This window comes from Aphelocoma coerulescens (genome assembly GCF_041296385.1).
Source record: "Aphelocoma coerulescens isolate FSJ_1873_10779 chromosome Z unlocalized genomic scaffold, UR_Acoe_1.0 ChrZ, whole genome shotgun sequence".
In the NCBI taxonomy this organism is placed as follows: domain Eukaryota; kingdom Metazoa; phylum Chordata; class Aves; order Passeriformes; family Corvidae; genus Aphelocoma; species Aphelocoma coerulescens.
In genome coordinates, this window is record NW_027184085.1 from 25,753,054 (window position 1) to 25,772,592 (window position 19,539).

The 19,539-nt window shown below is 40.7% G+C and overlaps 1 protein-coding gene across 1 annotated transcript in view; it reads right to left on the reverse strand.

Moving 5' to 3' along the window:
* Positions 1 to 2,122: 2,122 nt before the first annotated feature.
* The window catches only part of MAP1B (microtubule associated protein 1B), a 74,569-nt gene continuing 57,152 nt past the window's right edge, over positions 2,123 to 19,539 (reverse strand). The window contains exons 5-7 of the mRNA XM_069001475.1: positions 11,742 to 18,297; positions 9,378 to 9,616; positions 2,123 to 8,681 (exon numbers count right to left, since the gene is read on the reverse strand). Of these exons, the coding sequence (XP_068857576.1) occupies positions 8,526 to 8,681; positions 9,378 to 9,616; positions 11,742 to 18,297 (6,951 nt within the window). The 3' untranslated portion in view covers positions 2,123 to 8,525. The remainder of the gene's footprint in view (positions 8,682 to 9,377; positions 9,617 to 11,741; positions 18,298 to 19,539) is intronic.

Consider the following 19,539-nt stretch of genomic DNA (forward strand, 5'->3'; position numbering starts at 1 on the left):
AGAAGGGAATTGCACCACTGATTTACAGGGATGCAAGGTGTGGTCTGCTGAGCAGCATCCACTTTTGCTGAGTTTCCTGTTAATGTACAAACTACAGTTTGGCCCTACAAAGTGTATTTGAATATTTTGAGCTCATCTGTGGAGAGTAAAGCTAAATTTACCTTTCCAGAAATTTAATGATAGGAAATGTTGAGATGAGATGAGGAAGAGGCTTTTCAACTGTAGAAACTACTGCTGTACTGCTGACAACCTGAATTTGGGACAGTGACTCTTCCAAAATGAAACTGGGGAACGAAGTATAGGTCAAAAATTAGTGACAAAACATTAAATCAGAAGTAACTTTAGATGCTAAACATGGTAGAAAACTGTGCCACCTACTCTAGATAGCCTCCCCACAGAAATAAAAGTTGTCACTGAACTCAGCTATTGCACAGTACTGAGTCTTTCTACTCTTAAACCTTTTTGATGAACTCAAGTCCACTCTACCCATTCCAAATTGCAAATGCCCCAGGCACAGAAATAACATTAGAATTAGAGCCCCATTGACAAGCACAGGACAAAATTCAGCTTTCAGTATATCTTGCTGATTGTGAGTCTTGACAATTTCTCCCTTAAGTGATTTGGGCAAAGAAATTCTCAAGCCTGCTCTGATCCTTACACAGGGTAACTGCTGCTATTATTTCATGTTTGGAAACTGGAAACTCTTTCTGGGTATACTGACTTGCACTCTGGAGGAGGGTTCATATTAAGTATTTAGGTGGCTCAGTGGTTCAGTTTACCTTCGGCTGTTAAGAAAGTAACACAGGTGAGCTGAGGTAAAGTAACATTAGGTTTGTAAAAGCTCAACCAAAATTAATTTCTGGACCTTAACAGTTAACTTTAACTTGTAACTTTAGTGCATGTGGGGATTTAGCTTTGTATATTTAGCTTTCTTTGTATTAGGGCGTAAGTTCCAGATATTTCAGTTGTCTTTTCTATGGGATTCACAAGCACAGGTGATGGACCAGTCTGCAGTATGATGTGTAAATCATGGCATGCAATTGTTTTGGTAGTGAAGCTGGCATCAGATGCACAGTCAGCCTCCACCTTGCCAGCAATTCATACTGGGGCTGGTAATGCTGGAGTTGTTGAAGAGCAGAGAAGCTATCTTGGGTGGTAAGGATCTGTGAGGACCAGCAAAAAGCGCTCCTGCAGACTACAGTGCCGGCTGATTTAGTTCTGTAGTTTGCCTCTGGATTTCATTTCTGGTGGAAATGGTGCTGAACATAACAGTTAAAAACCAGAAAATCTCTTGGTATCATAAGGGCACTCAGCATTATGCAGCCTCTGGTAGTTTTGGGCTGAATTTGAATGAGAGAATCACAGAATTAACTAGGCTGGAAATGACCTTTAATATTATCAAGTCCAACTATGACTGAACATGACCTTGTCCACTAGAGAATGTCACTAAGTGCCACATCCAGTCTTTTTTTAAACACATCCAGGGTAGTTACTGTACCCCCTCCCTAGGTGTTCCAATGCCCAATCACCCTTTCTGTGAAGAAATGCCTCCTAATGTCCCACCTGAACCTCCTCTGGCACAGCTTAAGACTGTCCTCTTGTCCTGTCACTGGTTGCCTGGGTAAAGAGCCCAACCCCCATCTGGATACACCCTCCTTTCAGGGAGCTATAGAGGGTGATAAGGTCGCACCTGAGCCTCCTCTTCTCCAGGCTGAACAACCTCAACTCCCTCACTGCTCCTCACAGGACTGGTGTTCCAGACCCTTAACCAGCCTTGTTGCCCTTCTCTGGACACACTTCAGCAGCTCAATGTCCTTCCTAAACTGAGGGGCCCAGAATGGGCATAGTACTCAAGGTGTGGCCTTGCCAGTGCTGAGTACAGGGGGACAATCCCTGCCCTGGTCCTGCTGGCCACACTATTGCTGGTACAGGCCAGGATGCCATTGGCCTTCTTGGCCACCTGGGCACACCCTGGCTCATGTTCAGCTGCTGTCACCAGCACCCCCAGGTCCTTTTCTGCCTGGCCACTGTCCAGCCACTCTGTCCCCAGCCTGGAGCACTGCCTGGGGTTGTTGTGGCCAAAGTGCAGGCACTTGGTCTTGTTAAACCTCATACTGCTGGATTCCGCCCATGGATCCAGCATGTCCAGGTCCTTCTGCAGAGCCCTCCTATCCTCCAACAGATTGACACTTGCTCCCAGCTTGGTGTCATCTGCCACTTTGCTCATGGTAGACTCAATCCCCTCATCAAGATCATCAGTAAAAATACTAAGCAGAACGGGGCCCAACACTGATCCGTGTGGGACACCACTTGTGCACAGCTGGACGAAGCACCGTTCACCACCACTCTCTGGGCCCAGTCATCCAGCCAGTTCTTAACCCAGTGAAGAGTGCACCTGTCCAAGCTGTGGGCTGCCAGCTTTTCCAGGAGTATGCTGTGGGAGATGGTGCCAAAGAAGGCACACACACCACCACAGAGGATGGTACATGCTAGTGCAGACTAGTCACATCAGTGGAAGATGAGGAGTGACTGCAGCAGCGGGTAGTGGTCAAAAACTGCTTGCTGATTGAAGGACATGGGCAATGCTCATGGGCCCAGGGATGCTTTAGAAAGCCAAGGAGTTTTGTTGCAATGCTGGGCACAAGCTGGATCTGTGGCATGTCACTGTAGCTGTTAATCAAAAGACCCCACAACAGCTCTTTTTTGCCCCATCCTGGGAACAATGAAAAGCTAAAATTTCCTCCCATCCACAGAACACTAGAAATCAGGAATAAACAGTCTACTGCTCCAGGATGCCACAAGACAGATCCCTCATTTTAGATAGAATGAAAAGATCTGATGAACCATCATGTTCCCATGGGATCTGAAATACCACATAAGCTGATTGAATTTGTTCATTAGCAACTCCAATGGAAATAAACCTCAGCAGCTGTGTTGAAGAAAGGAGCTTTCATGTGGCATCTAGAAGCAGCAAGCCAAAAAACACAGATGGGGCTGGCCTGGCCTCTGTCCACAGGTACTGTGGGTGGTCACACCTATGCAAATCCAGAACTTTGCTATGCAATTGCACATAAATGACTGGGATTGAAGCTTGACCTGGTCTGCTTTGCCACAATCATTTTAATATATTTTAAGTAGTATCAGCTACTCTCCCACAACATCTTAGAAAATCTTGATGTACATATATGCAGAATTATACTTAGGATATAAGATTTGCAGCATTTGACTTCCCTCATCTAGTCATAATTTTTCTCTACTTCACCATGTTCAGCCCAATTCAAGCCAAGTACAGCATTTCTTATTGTCGTAAGTTACACATAAACCCTTGGACTTTGGAGATGAGTAAGGGCCTGCAAAAAAAGATCACTGTCTGAGGATGAAGGAAATCCCACAGGACCTCTGCTTCTCCTGGGAGTGAGCACCTCTTGCATTTTGCTGCCCCAGCCTTTACCTGCTTTCATGCCATCACCATTGACAGGTGCATCTCAGCACAGCAGGCATTGCAGCAGCAAGCAACTACAAAGGCAGAAAGCCTGATCTTGCAGCATCCCTCAATAGCTGAAGAGGAATTCTGATGTTTATAAAGTAAAAAACTGAACTGAGGGCTCAGTTTCCCCAAATGCTCTGTCCCTCTAAGCCAGATGAATGGGCAGTGATGATCAGGAGGGGTCCATGTCTACTGGAGACAAGCTGCACACTCTTGTTGAACTGCTACGCTTTGGAAAAGACCTCAGAGTGGGCTCAGTTTGATGTAACTTTATTGTGTATCATCTCTGAATGTGTACTTAACTGAAAATGAGGTGTTTTCTCATTCTGCTGAGGAATACAGAAATGAGAACAACAAAGAGAAGCCATGTTATGGTACATCATGGTAATGTTTTACACCACTAGATAAAAATATTCTTCCACATCTATTTTTCCAGTTTCTAAAGAGAGATTGGGGTTTGTCTGGCACTTAAATCCTGCCTGATCTTCAGAAACAAACCTATATACTAGGTAATCATGACCAAGAGAAAGGGAAAACTTAAAAATACATACATACACAAAGACAAGAAACATGTCAACACCACTTTACCACTTTTGTATTTTATTGTGGAACTGAGTTTGATTCCTTTACATCAAATATCCTCAATGGAAGAGGGGATATTGCACACAAATATCATAAAAGCACTACATATTACTTTCACTGGAAACTAATTTTCTACATTAGATATGACTGGATAGAATAGAAGTGATGCAGGATTATAAGACATAATACCATACACAGCTGCAGACTGACACAAACACCATTCAGAACAAGAGAGAGGAGGTGTGTGAGGTGCTTCTCAGCCAGCCACAAGACTTTCTTTCCATAGTTTGGAAGATAATGGCTGCATGCAAATGCGTGAAAGCATATTTCAGATTTTGTCTTTTACAGTTGAGATTACAGCCCAGTCTTGAAGAGGTAGCTCCTGCCATCTGGAGCTCTTAGTTAGCCTAGTAGAGAGAAGCTGCTTCTTAATTTTTTTTTTTCTTTCTATATTTTATGCCATTGTTTTATTTAGTTACTTAATTTCTTTTTAAAGATTTTTTTTGTAAAGTCAAAACAAACAAGATTTTTTCTTTTTTTTTTTTTTAATTTTAAATAGCAAACATTTTTTAACCAGTTGAATAATATAATTGCATTCTAAGAAATGCTTATCCCTAGTTGCTTTTAGTGTTTTATTCAGTTAATTGAAAAGATGAAAGCTTACGGTTTCTTTCAAGTGTAAACAGTGTATATTTTTTCATCTTCTAGTAAATCCAGACCAATAAAATTACTATTTCTCTCAAAAGCATCATTACTGAGCAAGAACCTCTGGCGACAGATGAACAAAGAGAAGCGCATGACATAAATGTTCCAAATGCACAGCAAGTGCTCTTTGGAGCTCATTTACTTGTGTTGGGAGGGATTGAAAATTCAATTAACAAATTTATTAAATCTTAGTAAAAGAGTACCAGAACTCTCCTAAAATGCATAAGCTATCATAGACAATTAAAAAAACCCCAACATTCATATACACAGTTATCTCCATTCACCACAGTATGTAAAATAAGTAAAAAAAAAATCTAAAGTGATTTCTATGAAAGATGGGGTGAAAATAGAGGTCAATGAGTCAGGCCCACCACAGGACTTTGAAAAGGCATGCATGAGAGGCCCTGTCCAAGTTCAAGAGTGGGATGGGATCCCCAAAGTTAATTCTTCATTGAATTATATGAAGCAGTATATTAATAGCATAAAGATCATGACCGGGAATGCTGTTATGGGTAATACCATCATTGAAATGGAGTGTTCTTTGCACTCAGATATTGAATCTTTACAATTAAGAGTAATCAATAACAAACCATGCTCCTAGAAATCTATGCTGATCAACAGCACTCATCGTTAATGTACACAGTACATTTGGATGACTGTTACACTAAACTAGTTGTGTAGTACTAGGATTAGCACAGGTAGATTAGTTCCACAGGCAGGAAAGTCATTAAGGGCAAGAGGAGCTCATCGCTGTGTTGAATCTAGGTGCCATTGCCATTTGGAAGGAATGGATGGAGCAGGCATTGCAATACCTCCGAATAGCCAGACCAGGGTTTTAATATTCTTGTAGCAGCAAAAAAAGCAAATGTACATGTTAAGGTTAACTGTAACTGTCTAGTTATCATTATTATTTCAGAAGCAAAACAAATGCTTCAGCCATCATAAACTTGCTTGGGCATATTTAAGGCTTGATTCCAATTTAATTTACAGTAGGATCAGATGACTGTAACTTCCCTGACAGTAGTGAAATCGCTCGTGATTCACAGGCGTAAGTGGCATAAGTGAGATTAGTCACAAGACCACTGCTGTACTTAAAACAATTTTCTACCAAAGCAGAGATACAAACCATTTCAGGTATTGTCAGAAAATCAGAAAATCTGTTCCCACCCACTCAAAAGGTTTGAATTCTGACCTATATAATAAAGTAGACAAATCAGAAAGAATTGTAGAAAGAGTACAACTCTTCTGCCAAAAATTTTGCCCATATCTTTGTAGACTATGTATTACAAGAACATTTTTAAGTGAATGACATGAGCCCAGCAAACATGCTTGTTTTCACAATACATTTCCATCTGCCTTTTGTGCCATAGTCACTCTGAGTTATTCTTAACTACTTAAAAGGTATAGCAATAAATAAAACAGCATTGCTAGAGAGACCTAAAAAAAAAGAGAAGACATTAAAAATAAATCAAAATCCCAACCACTGAAAAACAGTAATTCACAGCATTAAATGGGCGTGAGAAGCCCACATTTACAAGACCCTAAACCAGTATTAAAAAACCCTCATAAAAATTAGGAGTGCAAACATACACCTATTAAACAAAAATATCCTAACAATGTAAAATTGAAATAAATTATAAGTAAGGAAAATAAAATGAGGTCATAGTTCACTACATCATAAAACTTAATACCAGCCATAACGGTGATTCATACAACCAGCACATAACTCCATGCTGGAGGCCTTTACACCTTCTTAAATTCAGATTTGCAGACCTTCTGCAATGCAACAAGATTTTTTAAATTGGGGTAAAACTTCTGAGACTGAAAATCCAAACTGTCTTAAATCACAGAGAAGTGGTGCTGTTCCTCTGTAAGCAGTCTAGAGAAGGAAAAGAAGGGAGACATGAAGAAGGAAAAGAAAGGAAGCAAAAAGAACAGTAAAGGAAGAGGCAAGGAAAGGAAGAGGAAAAGGAGTGAGAGAGTAAAAAAAGGAAATGAGAGGAGGAGAGAGGAGTAAAGGAAAGAGAAGGAAAGAAAGAATAGAGGAAAGAGAAAAGGAAAGGAGAAGAGAAGAGAAAAGAAGGGACGGAAAAGGGAAGAGAAGGGACTTATTTTAGCTTATTGCTTATTCTATCCTATTTCAAGATCTTGTGAGGGTTGAGAATGTAGGTTATAACCTTCTACGTAATGGGCAATCAACTTCTCAAATCCCATTTTCTGTCATCACCAATAGAATAATTTTATAACCAGGGTATCCTTCCATACCCCTCTCCCCAAAAAGGTATTGACAGTTGACTGTTTTCAATAAATTTTACCTCAATATCCATTCTCACTAGAATCTTAAACAACACTATTCATTTATCTTACAAAACTACTAAAAAAATGCCTTTGCCTGCAAAATTTTTCTTTGCATTTACCTGTAAATGAAAATGTTTGTTACAAATCATGTATTAAAAGTTCACATAGCACTAAAAAGAAAGGCTTCTGTACATTTGTTCCCATGTTCACTCTTAAATTAAACAAATAAAATAGGGTAAGACAAAAGAAGGTTGAATACTGTACAGGCTCACAGGTAACCTTTTCCATCATTCTGAATGTTACACTAAGTTTTGTAACTCTGATACTGGACACCACTTCAATCTTGCTTCCACAGTACAAAAGGAGCCTTCAAAAAAAAGCTCATCTTGCCTTGTTGAGCTGTCCAGGTGCATCAGTGAAGTGTTCACATAACTAACATATGTAATTCATAGCACCAAACCATTTGACCAGTCATAAAGTTCCTAATACAACACATGCACACTCACGCTTCTTTACTGGTGTAACTATGATCCTACACAGATGTTTTATAAATTTGCTGTCTCAGCATTAAAAAATAAGTGCATCAAGTTTCTTTGTACATTCAAGTCACTTTCTAAGGCAAATTGTCTACTGTATGTACTCCCGACCGCTTTGGTATTTTGCTTCAGTTAATCGACAGTGGACATGGGTGTTCAAGCATGTGGACTGGTCAGTTCTGGCTGGAGTGAGTGGGCTTTCGCTGGAAGCATGCCTTAGACCAACAATTCTGCATGTTGTAAGAAAGGTTTTAGACTTCTGGATGGGGTGCAGACTACATGCATATTTGGCCTATGATTGTTACGGTATGTCAGTATGCAGAGTTCAAATTAAAGTGGAAAGCTGCTGATGAGTGATTAGGTCATACATCCCTTCCTAGCCATGTTCTCATTCTTTTTATTTTTGAGCTAACTTAATTCTTTAAAAAAAGGATCCCCATAGTGATAGCTCATATTGATAAAAATTTAAAACTTTCTTCTTGTGTGAGAACATAAGCAGACTGTAGTAAGCGATACATCTATTGCCATGAGACTAATGCAGACCTAGTAATTTACTACTTTCTCCTCTTACCCCTCTCTCTCTTTCTCTCTTTGCGTTTCATTAGAGGTCAAATGCCTCTACCTGGCAAAAGTCAGTTGGGGTTGCTAGTGCATGGTTTCAAAATGTTCAGCAGAGATGCAACTGAACCTGTATTTTCGCAGTAATTTGTACTCTACTATGGGAAGACTGTTATTTCCCTTAGCAACCAACAAAGACTGAAAAATATTAGTGACTTGCATCACTGTGACACAGTATAGCATTTGGCAGGTATATAGTTCAGCAGTTGGAATAGATGAGTTGAATTTTCAGAAAAGGTGTTTTCAAACTGAAGAATTTCTGGAAACGAAGTTTAATCTTGTGATGCACGGTCTTGTTCTTACAGTTCAATCTTGCATGCAGGAAAAGATTCATCTTGCATAACAACAGTGCTGCTGCTTGCCAAAACCATGATGTTGAGATCCTGCTGTTTCTCATGGGTCTCTTGATACCATTCCCTCATCACTTCTGAGTCATGGGTTGGGATTAAGGTCACCTGCAACACAGAATGAAAGTCTTGTTGAATGGACCACAGAAACAGTTAATATGCAAAATGTCTTTGCAAGAAGCCCCAGCCAACAAGTATGTTTCCCTTTTGGAAAGAGTGGTTTTTTTATGCAATAAATACTTGAATAAATTGATGGATAAAAGGAAATCAACATGCTGGTGAGGTAGAATGACTTCAAATAAATAGTTTATCAAAATAAAAAGTTGGTTTTGTAAGGTGCTGAGATGCAGGTTTCCAGAGAAGTATCAGGCTGTAATCTGCATTGATAACTCTTCAGATTATAGACAAATATTTTGTTTACTTATTCACCATAATGGAAGGGCATAATTATTTTCCAAATGCATGTAATTACTCTGTAAAGTGTGGAACATTGCTTCCCTACTTAAAACTGCAACACTGCCAAACTCAGATCATATATATGGTGTAGTAAAAATACGAAACAGCCAGCTGGCCCTGTAAGCCAGTTCTCAACTGTTTTAAAAACCAGGAAGAAGTCTGAAGGGCCAGAGATGTGGGATCAGCTGAGTGCAGAGCAGCTCTGTGCTTCACATGTCATCAGTGAAACAAGGGGTCCAGCCTGGGGGCCCCATTCTCTGGCAGCCGCCATCCACTCCAGAGGTGCTCTAGTTTCTCATAGCTAAGAAGGGTTAAATTTCCAGGTTGAGATAGGAGTGAAGAGCCTACCTGCATGTTACTCTCCCACTGCGCCTTGCCCTCCAGCAGGGAGTCCAGAACAGCCCTGCTTGGCTCCTCGGCTGCAGCATCATTCCCGCTCACCACATAGTAGGATGACCGCACCCTCTTGAAAAACTCAACATCAACATTCTTGCTGTTGCTGTGGTTGGGAATGTACACCAGATCCAAATACACTGGAGGTCCCGGAGGCACTGCTGTAGATTTTGCCACCTTGGTATTCCCAGGTCCTTTGGAAACCAAACAAAATTAATATATCACAGACTGGTTAAAAGCATGCATTTATTAATTACTGTTATAACCACTGAGGTGAAATGTGTCCAATTATGGCATTACCCTCCTACATACAATGACATGTTACAGCTTTGCTGTACCCCAATTATGATTGTAATGGGATGAAAAACCTGAAAAACTGCAACTATATAATACAATTAAAAATCACTACCATGTAGCAAAAATTTGGCTGAACCTTTTCCAGTAATATTCTATTATAATCCAACAATTACTATGCAGAGCTGTGATTACTGAATTACTATTCAATAAATGGTGGTATTATTTTCCAGGTGAAGAACTGCAGGTTTTTGAAAGTCTAGGGTATGAATGATTATAAAATCTAGTGTCACACAGGGAAGATTTGAAGATTTGAAGCAGTCCTGAAATCTGAGGTACATAGCAAAACGTGATAGCTCTTGATATGAGCAGGCTCCTGTACAGATGCATCCGGAAGCTACTACATGTGAGCAGAAAGAAGTTCAAGGAGGAACTTGGAAGGAGAAAGTTGTAAAGCAATTCAGGGAACAGAGTCAAGTATTTGTTTGCCTGCTGTATCCTTGTTTGCATACACAAATTAGCCATTTATTGCAAAAAGTGGGGGGAAGCATTTCTTTGCTGCTGTACATAGCATATATAGTACTTATTCTAAGAAGAGCTTCAGTCAAAATGAAGTACAACATGTAAACACATTAAAAATATTACAAAAAATTGCATCTTTTGCTACAAACTGGATCACAGTATGAACTAAAAATCGGGATTCAACCTGTAATTTTACCCAGAAAAGCCACGTTTTTGGTTTATCGGCCTTCTCACGTTGATTAAGCTTGGTAAACAATTATCTGAGCAATACGCTCAATTTAGGGTCAAACAGTGTAAGGCCAGCAAACTCCTTTACAGTTGCCTAGCACGTCCTGACACTCACCATACGGCAATGTGCCAAATGAAGTGATAAGATTTCCTGATTTAGAGAGTTTTTACTACTGGTTTTGTTACAGAATATTTTATCATCTTTGATGATAAAAAAAAGTCTCAGATATATCTTTTTTAATTATGCACACCAACACTGAATAAGATGCTTGTTGTTATATTTTTACACTTTTATGTCATTACTAATTATTCCAGCACATAACTGAGAAGTATGACTAATGACTTTAATGAAGAAGTGAAGTGCTGGAGAAATGTACAGCATGAGAAACTATATTGCTGCTTTGAAATGTATCTTCTAACAGAAATATGCAAACAATGGTGTGAGAAAGGAACAATGGACTACCAAAAACAGGGAAGCTAGGGACAGGTGAATGCTGGTTTTTATGTATGGAATCGTAGAACTCCTCCTTGTAAAAGAGCTTTCAACAGAACATCAGTCCTCACAGCAGAAAAATCAAATTATCCCCCAAACAATCCCTAACAAGGTCTGCCAGAAACAACAGATTAGCGCAATGCCTCCTTCAGTAATCACATTCATATTTTATTGCTACTCAGAATATACAACAGACATTCAAAATTATATTAACTTTCTGTATGTTTAGTCATTGCTGATGGCATAAAACTGGATTATGTGATGTCCATGCTTAGTTCACTCAAAATGCTTTTACTAATGTCAAATTTTTTAAAATGCTCCTTTTAAAATCAATCCAGCAAAGTAATAAGAGCATCAAAGGCAGATTGTAACTTCGCCTCCCACAATATTAAATTGCATTAATTTATCTTAAAGAGAATTGTGTCTACTTATTTCTCACAATGAATAAAGGGGTTCACTTTGCTACTGATTCAACTTCACCTACAAAAGTGATACTGTTAATTCTATTAGGTGATTAACTGTTTAGACAGCTTGTATTAAACTCTTTCTATTTTATGAATTCTCTGGGCAAACTGACACATCAATTTTCTCAGATTATAAAAGTAAAACTAGTCAATTTAATGCATTTAAATGTGGCATTTACATGCTGGATTTATGCTTAAAACCTGATCTTTCTTCAAGGATATGCCACAAACCACATTCTCAGCTGATATAAAGGTAAACTAACTACACTGCCAACAACTAAAAAATCGTAACACTAGGGAATTGCTATTTGTCTTTACCTGTGGTTGCAGTCTTTGCCGACTTGGATGTTGTTGTATTTGCTGCATTCTTGGTGTCCTTATCTTTCTCTTCCACCCGAGACTTTACCTCTGGATTAGAGATATTTTTGGTTGCTTTCTCCACAGACTCCTTCTTTTTTGGAGAAGCTGTTCTGGAAATTTTGTCTAAAGATTCTTTTGTAGCTGGCTTTGGTGAAGCCACTTGTTTTGATTTACCATCACTTTTTTTAACAGGAGAAGATGACTTGGTCTTTGTACCCTGCTTTTTTGTCTTTGTCTTGTCTTTGAGGTCCTTCTTCAAAGGCTTACCTAAGTTCTGTTCAACTGGCAGAGCCTCTGGATCAACCATGGTAACATCAGGGTGCCTGGGGGAAGGGCTGCGATCCTGCATTGGGACAGGTGGTGGGTCAATGTGTTTGTATGTAATTGTCTTGTCTGTTGGAATGGTTTCTGACTCATCTTCAGAGTCAATGTTAGCATCTGCAGTGATGGAAGGGCATTCCTCAGTTTCTGGGGGAACATCGGAATCGGTCTGGGATGGGGCAGACTCGCTCACAGATGTGGGAGGGGTTTCATCACACTGCCGCCCTTGCTGCTTTCCCCCAGAAGGAGGCTGAGCTCCCCCAGACTGAGTTAGTGGCTTCTCTTGATCTAGAGACTGTTCTTCACTTGCAAACCACTCAAGGGGATTTGGGTTGATAAAGGAGGGTGAAAGTTCAGTTTTGGGATGTTTATATTCACAAGAGGACACAAGGCATAAGTCAACATCTTGACGAGATTCTGCTAACGATTTGCTTGGAGTGAAATGTGCACTTGCTTCATAGGAATAGCTGGTAGCTTCAGGTGACCTCCCAGTGGTGGCTCCCCCAGTTGTCTCAAATGAGTAATCTGTGGCTTCAGGTGAACTGGAGTCTTTCCCACTTGTCTCATAGGAGTAAGTCATGCCCTCTGATGACCTGGTGGTTCTCCCAATTGTCTCATAGCAGTAGCCAACGGCTTCTGGTGACTTAGAGGTTTTCCTTGTCTCATAGGAGTAATCCATAGCATCAGGTGATCTGGTAGCTTTCCCAGTTATCTCATAGGAATAATCTGCAGCTTCAGGTGATTTGGTGGTTTTACCAGCTGTCTCATAGGAATAATCTGTGGCCCCTGGTGACCTGGTGGTTTTCCCTGTTACCTGATAAGAATAATCTGTGACCTCAGATGACCTCATATTTTTTGCAATTATCTCATATGAGTAGTCTGTACCCTCGGGTGACCTAGTAGTGTTCCTGGTTATCTCATAGGAATAATCTGTAGCCTCAGGAGACCTAGTAGTTTTTCTGCTTGTCTCATAGGAATAATCCGTGGCTTGAGGTGATCTAGTAGATTTTCCAATTGCTTCATAGGAATAGCTAATATTCTCTGGTGACCTAGTAGTTTTCTCTCGGGCCTCATATGAATAACTAAGTTCTTCTGGTGACCTGCTGCTTTTCTCTGAATCTTCTTTATCTGGGCTGAGTAAAGGTTCTGGACTGTGCTTTGATAGGGCTTCCTGATAACCAAAGGCTTTGACAGAAGACACTCGCTGTGACAACAAAGGTGTGTGACTAGCTGACACCGCTTCTGTGATTGCAGGAGGCGAATCTGGAAAAGTAGGAGAATACAGAGGAGAAGATTCCCTCGGAGTTAATGGAGATAGATCAGATTTTGGTGACATCTTTTCTCCTAGGCTCTGCACCTTTTCTGAGGTAAAAGAATGCAGTGACATCTCTCTGGGTGGAACACTGCCTGAAAAGGTTTCCTCTGGCAGTGGTGAAGCTACCTGGGAAGGTGTATGAGCTGATGAAGTTGAGGATGAAGCTTCAATTTGAGAAACGGAAATAATTTCTGAAATATCTTTCTCTTGAGAGTAAGATGACTGCTCCACAGGTGAAATCTTCCGTGCAAAAGGAGGCTCCTGTATATCTGAAGGGCTGTAATCTACTTCCGTTGGTCCATTTTCAGATATATGGTGTATACCAGTGCCTACAGCAGGATATTCTGGAGACTGCCTACTAAAATCCATTGCTAAAGACTGCTCAGGCGACTCCCGACCATATTCTACTGACATAGCTGACTGCTCAGGAGATCTTTGATCATGCACCGGTGTTCTTGATTTTGCAGTTTTAGGTGAGTAATCTGGTGGAGAAATTGACATAGGCCTTGGGCACTCTTCTTTAGATGGAGACATTTCTGTTTCCTGAAAAGTTGTTGGTGTTTGTACAACTGACACTGAAAGGGAATCATCAACTTCAGTAGAGTGGGGAGAACCAACCTCAGCATGCAAAGAAGGAGATACATCATCAGTAGTTGGTTCTGGAAATGAGCTAGTAGCAACAGATGCTGTAGAGACAGAAGCTACTCCTTCAATATGAGAATAGGTGTCTTCTGCAACAACCTCATCAACGGGAGTTGCAGACTTGTCAGAGACAGTTCCTTCAGAAATTGACATTTTGGTATCTTCTTTTAAGGAACCAAACTGACTGATATCTATTTGAGTTGGTGAGAGATCACCTGTTAATTTCCGCTCATCCAAGACCAGTGATGACTGGGAGCTGCTGGGTTCTGTATCCTCCATTTTCCTTTCCAGGCTGAAACCTTCCTTAATTACCATAAATTCCATGCTTTTTTCATCTTGTTTTTCTTGGAAGAGGCCTACAGAGCTTGCTTCAGAAGCTGGGCTCATCTGAACAGGTGATTTTTCTTTTTCAGGTTTCCCCTCAGAAGGACTTCCATAATCTCTGGTGGGAGATTTTAAATCAGCACTCAAAAATGTATCATAAGTGGTCTCTGAACCTATCAGTGGTGGACTCCGCAGAGGCGAGAGAACCTTTTCAATAGGAGATTCTGAATCTGGCACGGGCTCATCCATAGGGCTTATTCTGCATTTTGCAGACTCATCTTTGTCTTCACTGAACTCAAAGCTAACAGGAGCTTCTGTTGACTTTTCACTGGTTTCAGAGGGAAGCTGACTGGACTTTTCATCAGTGGGAGACTGATAATAAGGTGTGTGGCCAGCACTACCAGCAGCAGACTGTGAGGGAGATGCTACTTCTAATGTTTTATCTTCAGGGCTCGCACAGTGCTCTTCAGCAACTTCTTGGTGTACATCAGGCAATTTTGCAGTGGGGACAGACTCAGAAGACACCTTGATCTCATTGGGAGTGAGTGAAAAGTTCACACTACGTTCACCCAGAGGTGTTTTGGCGACAGGTGATGGAGGGGACAAACTGTCAGCTGGACTTTCGGCTGAACTATGTTTTCCACCATCTTCTTGATAGGGTTCTTTGATTTCTAATTTGGCAGTGCCTTGGATTTCACTTTCTCTTTGCCGGTATACATCTTGGAATGCAGATTTACAGAATTTGTCTTCCTCTAATGAAGAGGGTGGTGAGATGGTGGAAGCTGAGGCATTATAATCCTTACCTTCTGTGGCCTCTGTTTTAGATCCTTCAGATAACCCATTAAAAGCATCTGGAAGTGGAGAAAGTTTAGCTCTACTGAACTCCTGAGAGTACAGTGATGTCTCATACTTGGTAATGTTCACATACTCCTGAGAAGGTGACTCGCTTTCTTCATTGTTAGTTTCATCACTCATGACATCTCGGGGTGTTGACATTTCATCCATTGGAGTTGGTTCACTGGATATTTCAATGGTGGACTGTGTATAACCTGAAGTAGCAGTGAATTCCTCTGGTTGATCTTCTCTATTTTCTTCATCAGAAACAGTGGCTTCACTTTCTGAACCACCAGGTAGCGTCTCATCATGGATAGAAGAAGCTGGTTCAATCACTGGAGACTGAGACTCTGAGCGTTTAGTTGGTGTAATAATGAGTAAGCCATACTTATCCTCAGCTTCACCTGATTCTGCAGCTTTGTCTACCACAGCCATCACATAATCTTCTTCAGCTTCTGTTTTTTCAGTTTCCTCTTCATCTCTGATGTCTTCTGCTTTGTCTTCCTCATCTTCTTCAGTCTCTTCAGTTTCTGCCTTTTCTATTGCTTCTTCCCTGTCTTCTTCAGCCCGTTCATCAGATGCCTCATAATCTGCCTTTTCAATATACTTTTCATCTTTAATGTTAGCATCTACTTGAGTCATTACTTTTTCTGAGCCACCTACAATTTTTCTTGATTCTTCTATATATGGTTTTGTGGCATCCAGTTGTGTTTTTTCTACTTCATTTTCATCTCGTTCTTCAGCTTCTTCTGTCTCTGCCTTTTCTTCATAATCTCCTGCTTCAGATGATTCTTCCAAGCCAGTTCCCTCATCTTCAAACTTTTCATTGTCATCAACCTTGTGCTTTTCCACAGGTTCCAATTCTTCAGGTGTCTGTTCGCACTCACCCTCAGCCTCTGTGGTAGTTATGCCTTCATCAGATGACTCGGCAGGTCCTTCATTATCCAATTTTTCTTTTTGTACTTCAAAGGTGTCCTTTTGTACTGTGTCAGTGAGTTTCAGATCATCCTTTATAAGTGCAACTTGAGATTTAGTTTCTTTTATTGTTTCTACTTCTTCAGCTTTTAATTCCTCAAAATCCTTTGTTAAATCCTCTGGTGAAGACATAAGGGATCTCTCTGCTTCAAGATCCTTTCCACCACCTGTAATTTCTGCAGCTGCTACAGTTGTGGCTCCAACTGCTGCAAGGGCAGCTTGTGCTCCACTGACTTTGAGGTCCTTCTTCACACTTTTAACTTTACCTTTTTCCTTTGGCTTTCCAGCAGGTATTGGTTCTTTTTTAACAGGTTCCTCCTTCTTTTGTGGTTTCGGCTTTGCTGCTGGCTTTTTGGCTTCATTTGAAGGAGTAGCTGTCTTCTTTGTTTCTTTAGGAACCTTTTTGATGTCCTTTTTGGCTTCTTTGTCTTCCTTCTTGATTTCCTTCTTCTCTTCTTTTTTAGCTTCTTTTTTAGCTTCTTTTGTTGAAGCTTCTTTCTTTATTTCCTTCTTAGTTTCCTTCTTCTCTTCCTTTTTCACCTCTTTTTTAACTTCTTTCTTGATCTCTTCTTTTTTTGGTTTTTCCTCTTTTTTGATGGGTGTTTTCTCCTCTCTTTTAGAAACCTCTTTCTTTGGCTTTTCTTTTTCCTCTTTCTTTTCTTCAGATTTTGCTTTGACTTCCTTTTTCACTGTCTTCTCCTTTGACATTTTCGGTTTTACATCTGTAGTTTGTTTTTCAGGAATTTTTTCAGGAATTTCAGATTTCACTAGTTGTTCTTCCTTACTTGCTATGTCTTTTTCCACCACTATTGGTTTGGTCTCTACTTTTGCTGGTTTTTCTTTTTTAACTGGAACTTTTTCTTTGCCTTCCAGCTTCTGAGGCTTTTCTGGTACTGGACTAGGCTTCACTGTCTCTGGTGTTTCTTCTTTAGATTCCTTTCTGACAGGCTTATTTGGTGGTGTCTTTGCAGCAGGCTTGAGACTCTCCTTGCTGTCTGTTCGCTGTTTCAATTTTGCTTGTTTCACAGCTGGACTAGCAATGTTCCCAGTTAGGTCTTTTTGTGTAACCATTGGTTGTTTAAGGAAGTCTAAGTGTTTGAGTTTTTCTAGACCCTCTAGAATATTATACTGGGTGCTGTTTCCAGGAAACAGAACTCGGATAATTTTTTCTGCAGGGTTAGCTGGATGCCACACAATCAGGGATGAGACAGAGGTGAAGTAGGATAATGGAATGTCTAGTTCTTGGCCATTTGGCAGCAGGAATTCAGCTTTATCTTTGTTAGTACCACTCCACTGCTGCATAAAATATTGCATCTCTTTGCTATTTTTGACAGGATTAAGCACATACATCTCAAGTTTGCCAACTCCCATTTTCTGAAATAAAATGATAGGGTCAATAGTATTTCCTGTATTTCTGAAAAGAGGTTCTGGTTTCATAGACAATTTATTTAAATACTGGAGAGTAAAGCAAGCTTCTTCTACACTCCTCTTTACTCTAAAATTAGGATCCAAGTTCTTCAGGTTCTCAGGTACATTAAGGAACACAACGCCTAAATCAGGTGAGATCAGATTTTTCATCCAGTCACTGTTGGTAGTAGACCCTTGGGACTGTTCCTCTTCTAGTTCAGCTATCTTTCGCTGAAGCATGCTATTGATTCCTGGCAGATTGTCATCTCCAATGTGAGTGAGCAGAATGGAATCTACCCTGTCCAAATGCCGGATAAGTTTCCAAAAACAAGATTTTCTTTCAGATCCTCCATTGATAAGCATATTGAATCCATTCACTGCAAACAATGCAGAATCCCCTCTTCCCCCTGGGAAAATGTAACAGCAGGGTTTGGAGAGCTTCAAGAAACCTCCTGAGGTTGGAGGTTCCAAAATGTCAAAAGGTGATGGCACTTCTACTGATTCTGACAGATACTCAGTGAATTCAGAGAGTCCTTCCATCTCAGGCAATATGGAAGCTGAGTTGAGTTTAATGTTGATAAAGTCTTGAAGGTTGTGTCTGTCCAGGTTGGAATTTTTCCAGTCCCCTTCCTCAGGGCAGAAAAGAGTTAGGCTGGCTTTGTTGGCAGGGTGTGTGGTGCTCAATAATTCACCAATCTAGGGTTATAAAACAAAAACACAAGAAGATGCACACAAATTCATTTTTTAGTGAGAATTAATGTCAACACATAATATTTCCTGACCAGAGAGATAAAACCTTTTTCATTTAGTTCTGCACTGGTGAGTCCCCTTCCTAGAAGCTAAAGTAACATATTGCCACAATTAATTTACTGCCGTATTTTTTTAAATACAAAGGAGGACCTTATTTCTGGTCAGTACTGCCCAAAGGACAGTACCCAAGGTTTCGTCTTCCCTCCTCCATATTTTATAGAAGGATGGTACTAACTATCATACTGAGAGGGTATGAGGACTGAGAGGGTAATGCAGCCTGAGCTACCACTGTATCTCTCCTGTGGACTCATGGGTCTCCCTGCTGGTCCAGTCCACCCAGAAGAGACAGCCAAATATCTAAAGGACTAAGTACAACCTCTTAACAAGCAGAGAGTAACTGCAACACAGAGGAGGCCAGCATCCTCCCAAGGGCAGCTGCTGTCCTTCCTCCTTCTCTCATGGGATATATTCCACCACACCATTGTTACTGTGGATCTTTCTGCAGGCTAGCTCCTGAAAAGCCAGTATTGCTCCCAGATTTATCAAGATTGGCTGCAGGGGAGTTTTTCAGAACAGTAACCATAAGATGGTGGAACTTGGAATCCTGCAGGGAAGAAGCAAAGCAGTAAGCAGCACTAGAATCCTGAACTTAGACCTCTTCAAGGACCTCTCTTCCTCTACTTGGAGGAATCCCATCGTTTAGGGTTCTAGAAAATACAGGGCTCCAACACACTCGGTCAATATTCAAGCACCTTTCCTTCAATCTCAAGACCAGTGTATTCCTGTGAGCAACAAATCAGTCAAAGGGGTCAGGAGACCTGCATGGATAAGCAGGGAGCTTCTAGGAAAAAAGAAATTTATGGGATATGGAAAAAGGCACAGACCACATGGACGGACTACAGGAATATTGTCAGAGTATGCAGGGATATAACAATGAAGATCAAGGCCCACCCAGAATTGAGTCTGGTAAGGGCTATCAAGGACAATAAGAAGGACTTCTACAAGAACATCAGCAGCAAAAGGAAGATTAAGGAAAATATGGGGTCACTGATAAATCAGACTGGTGTCCTGATTATGGAAGACTTACTGAATGCTGTCTTTGCCTCAGTCTCTACTGCTGAGGCCAGTCCTCAGACCTTGGAGATAAGGAAGGCTGGAGAAAGGAAGAGTCTTCTTGGTTGTAGGGGG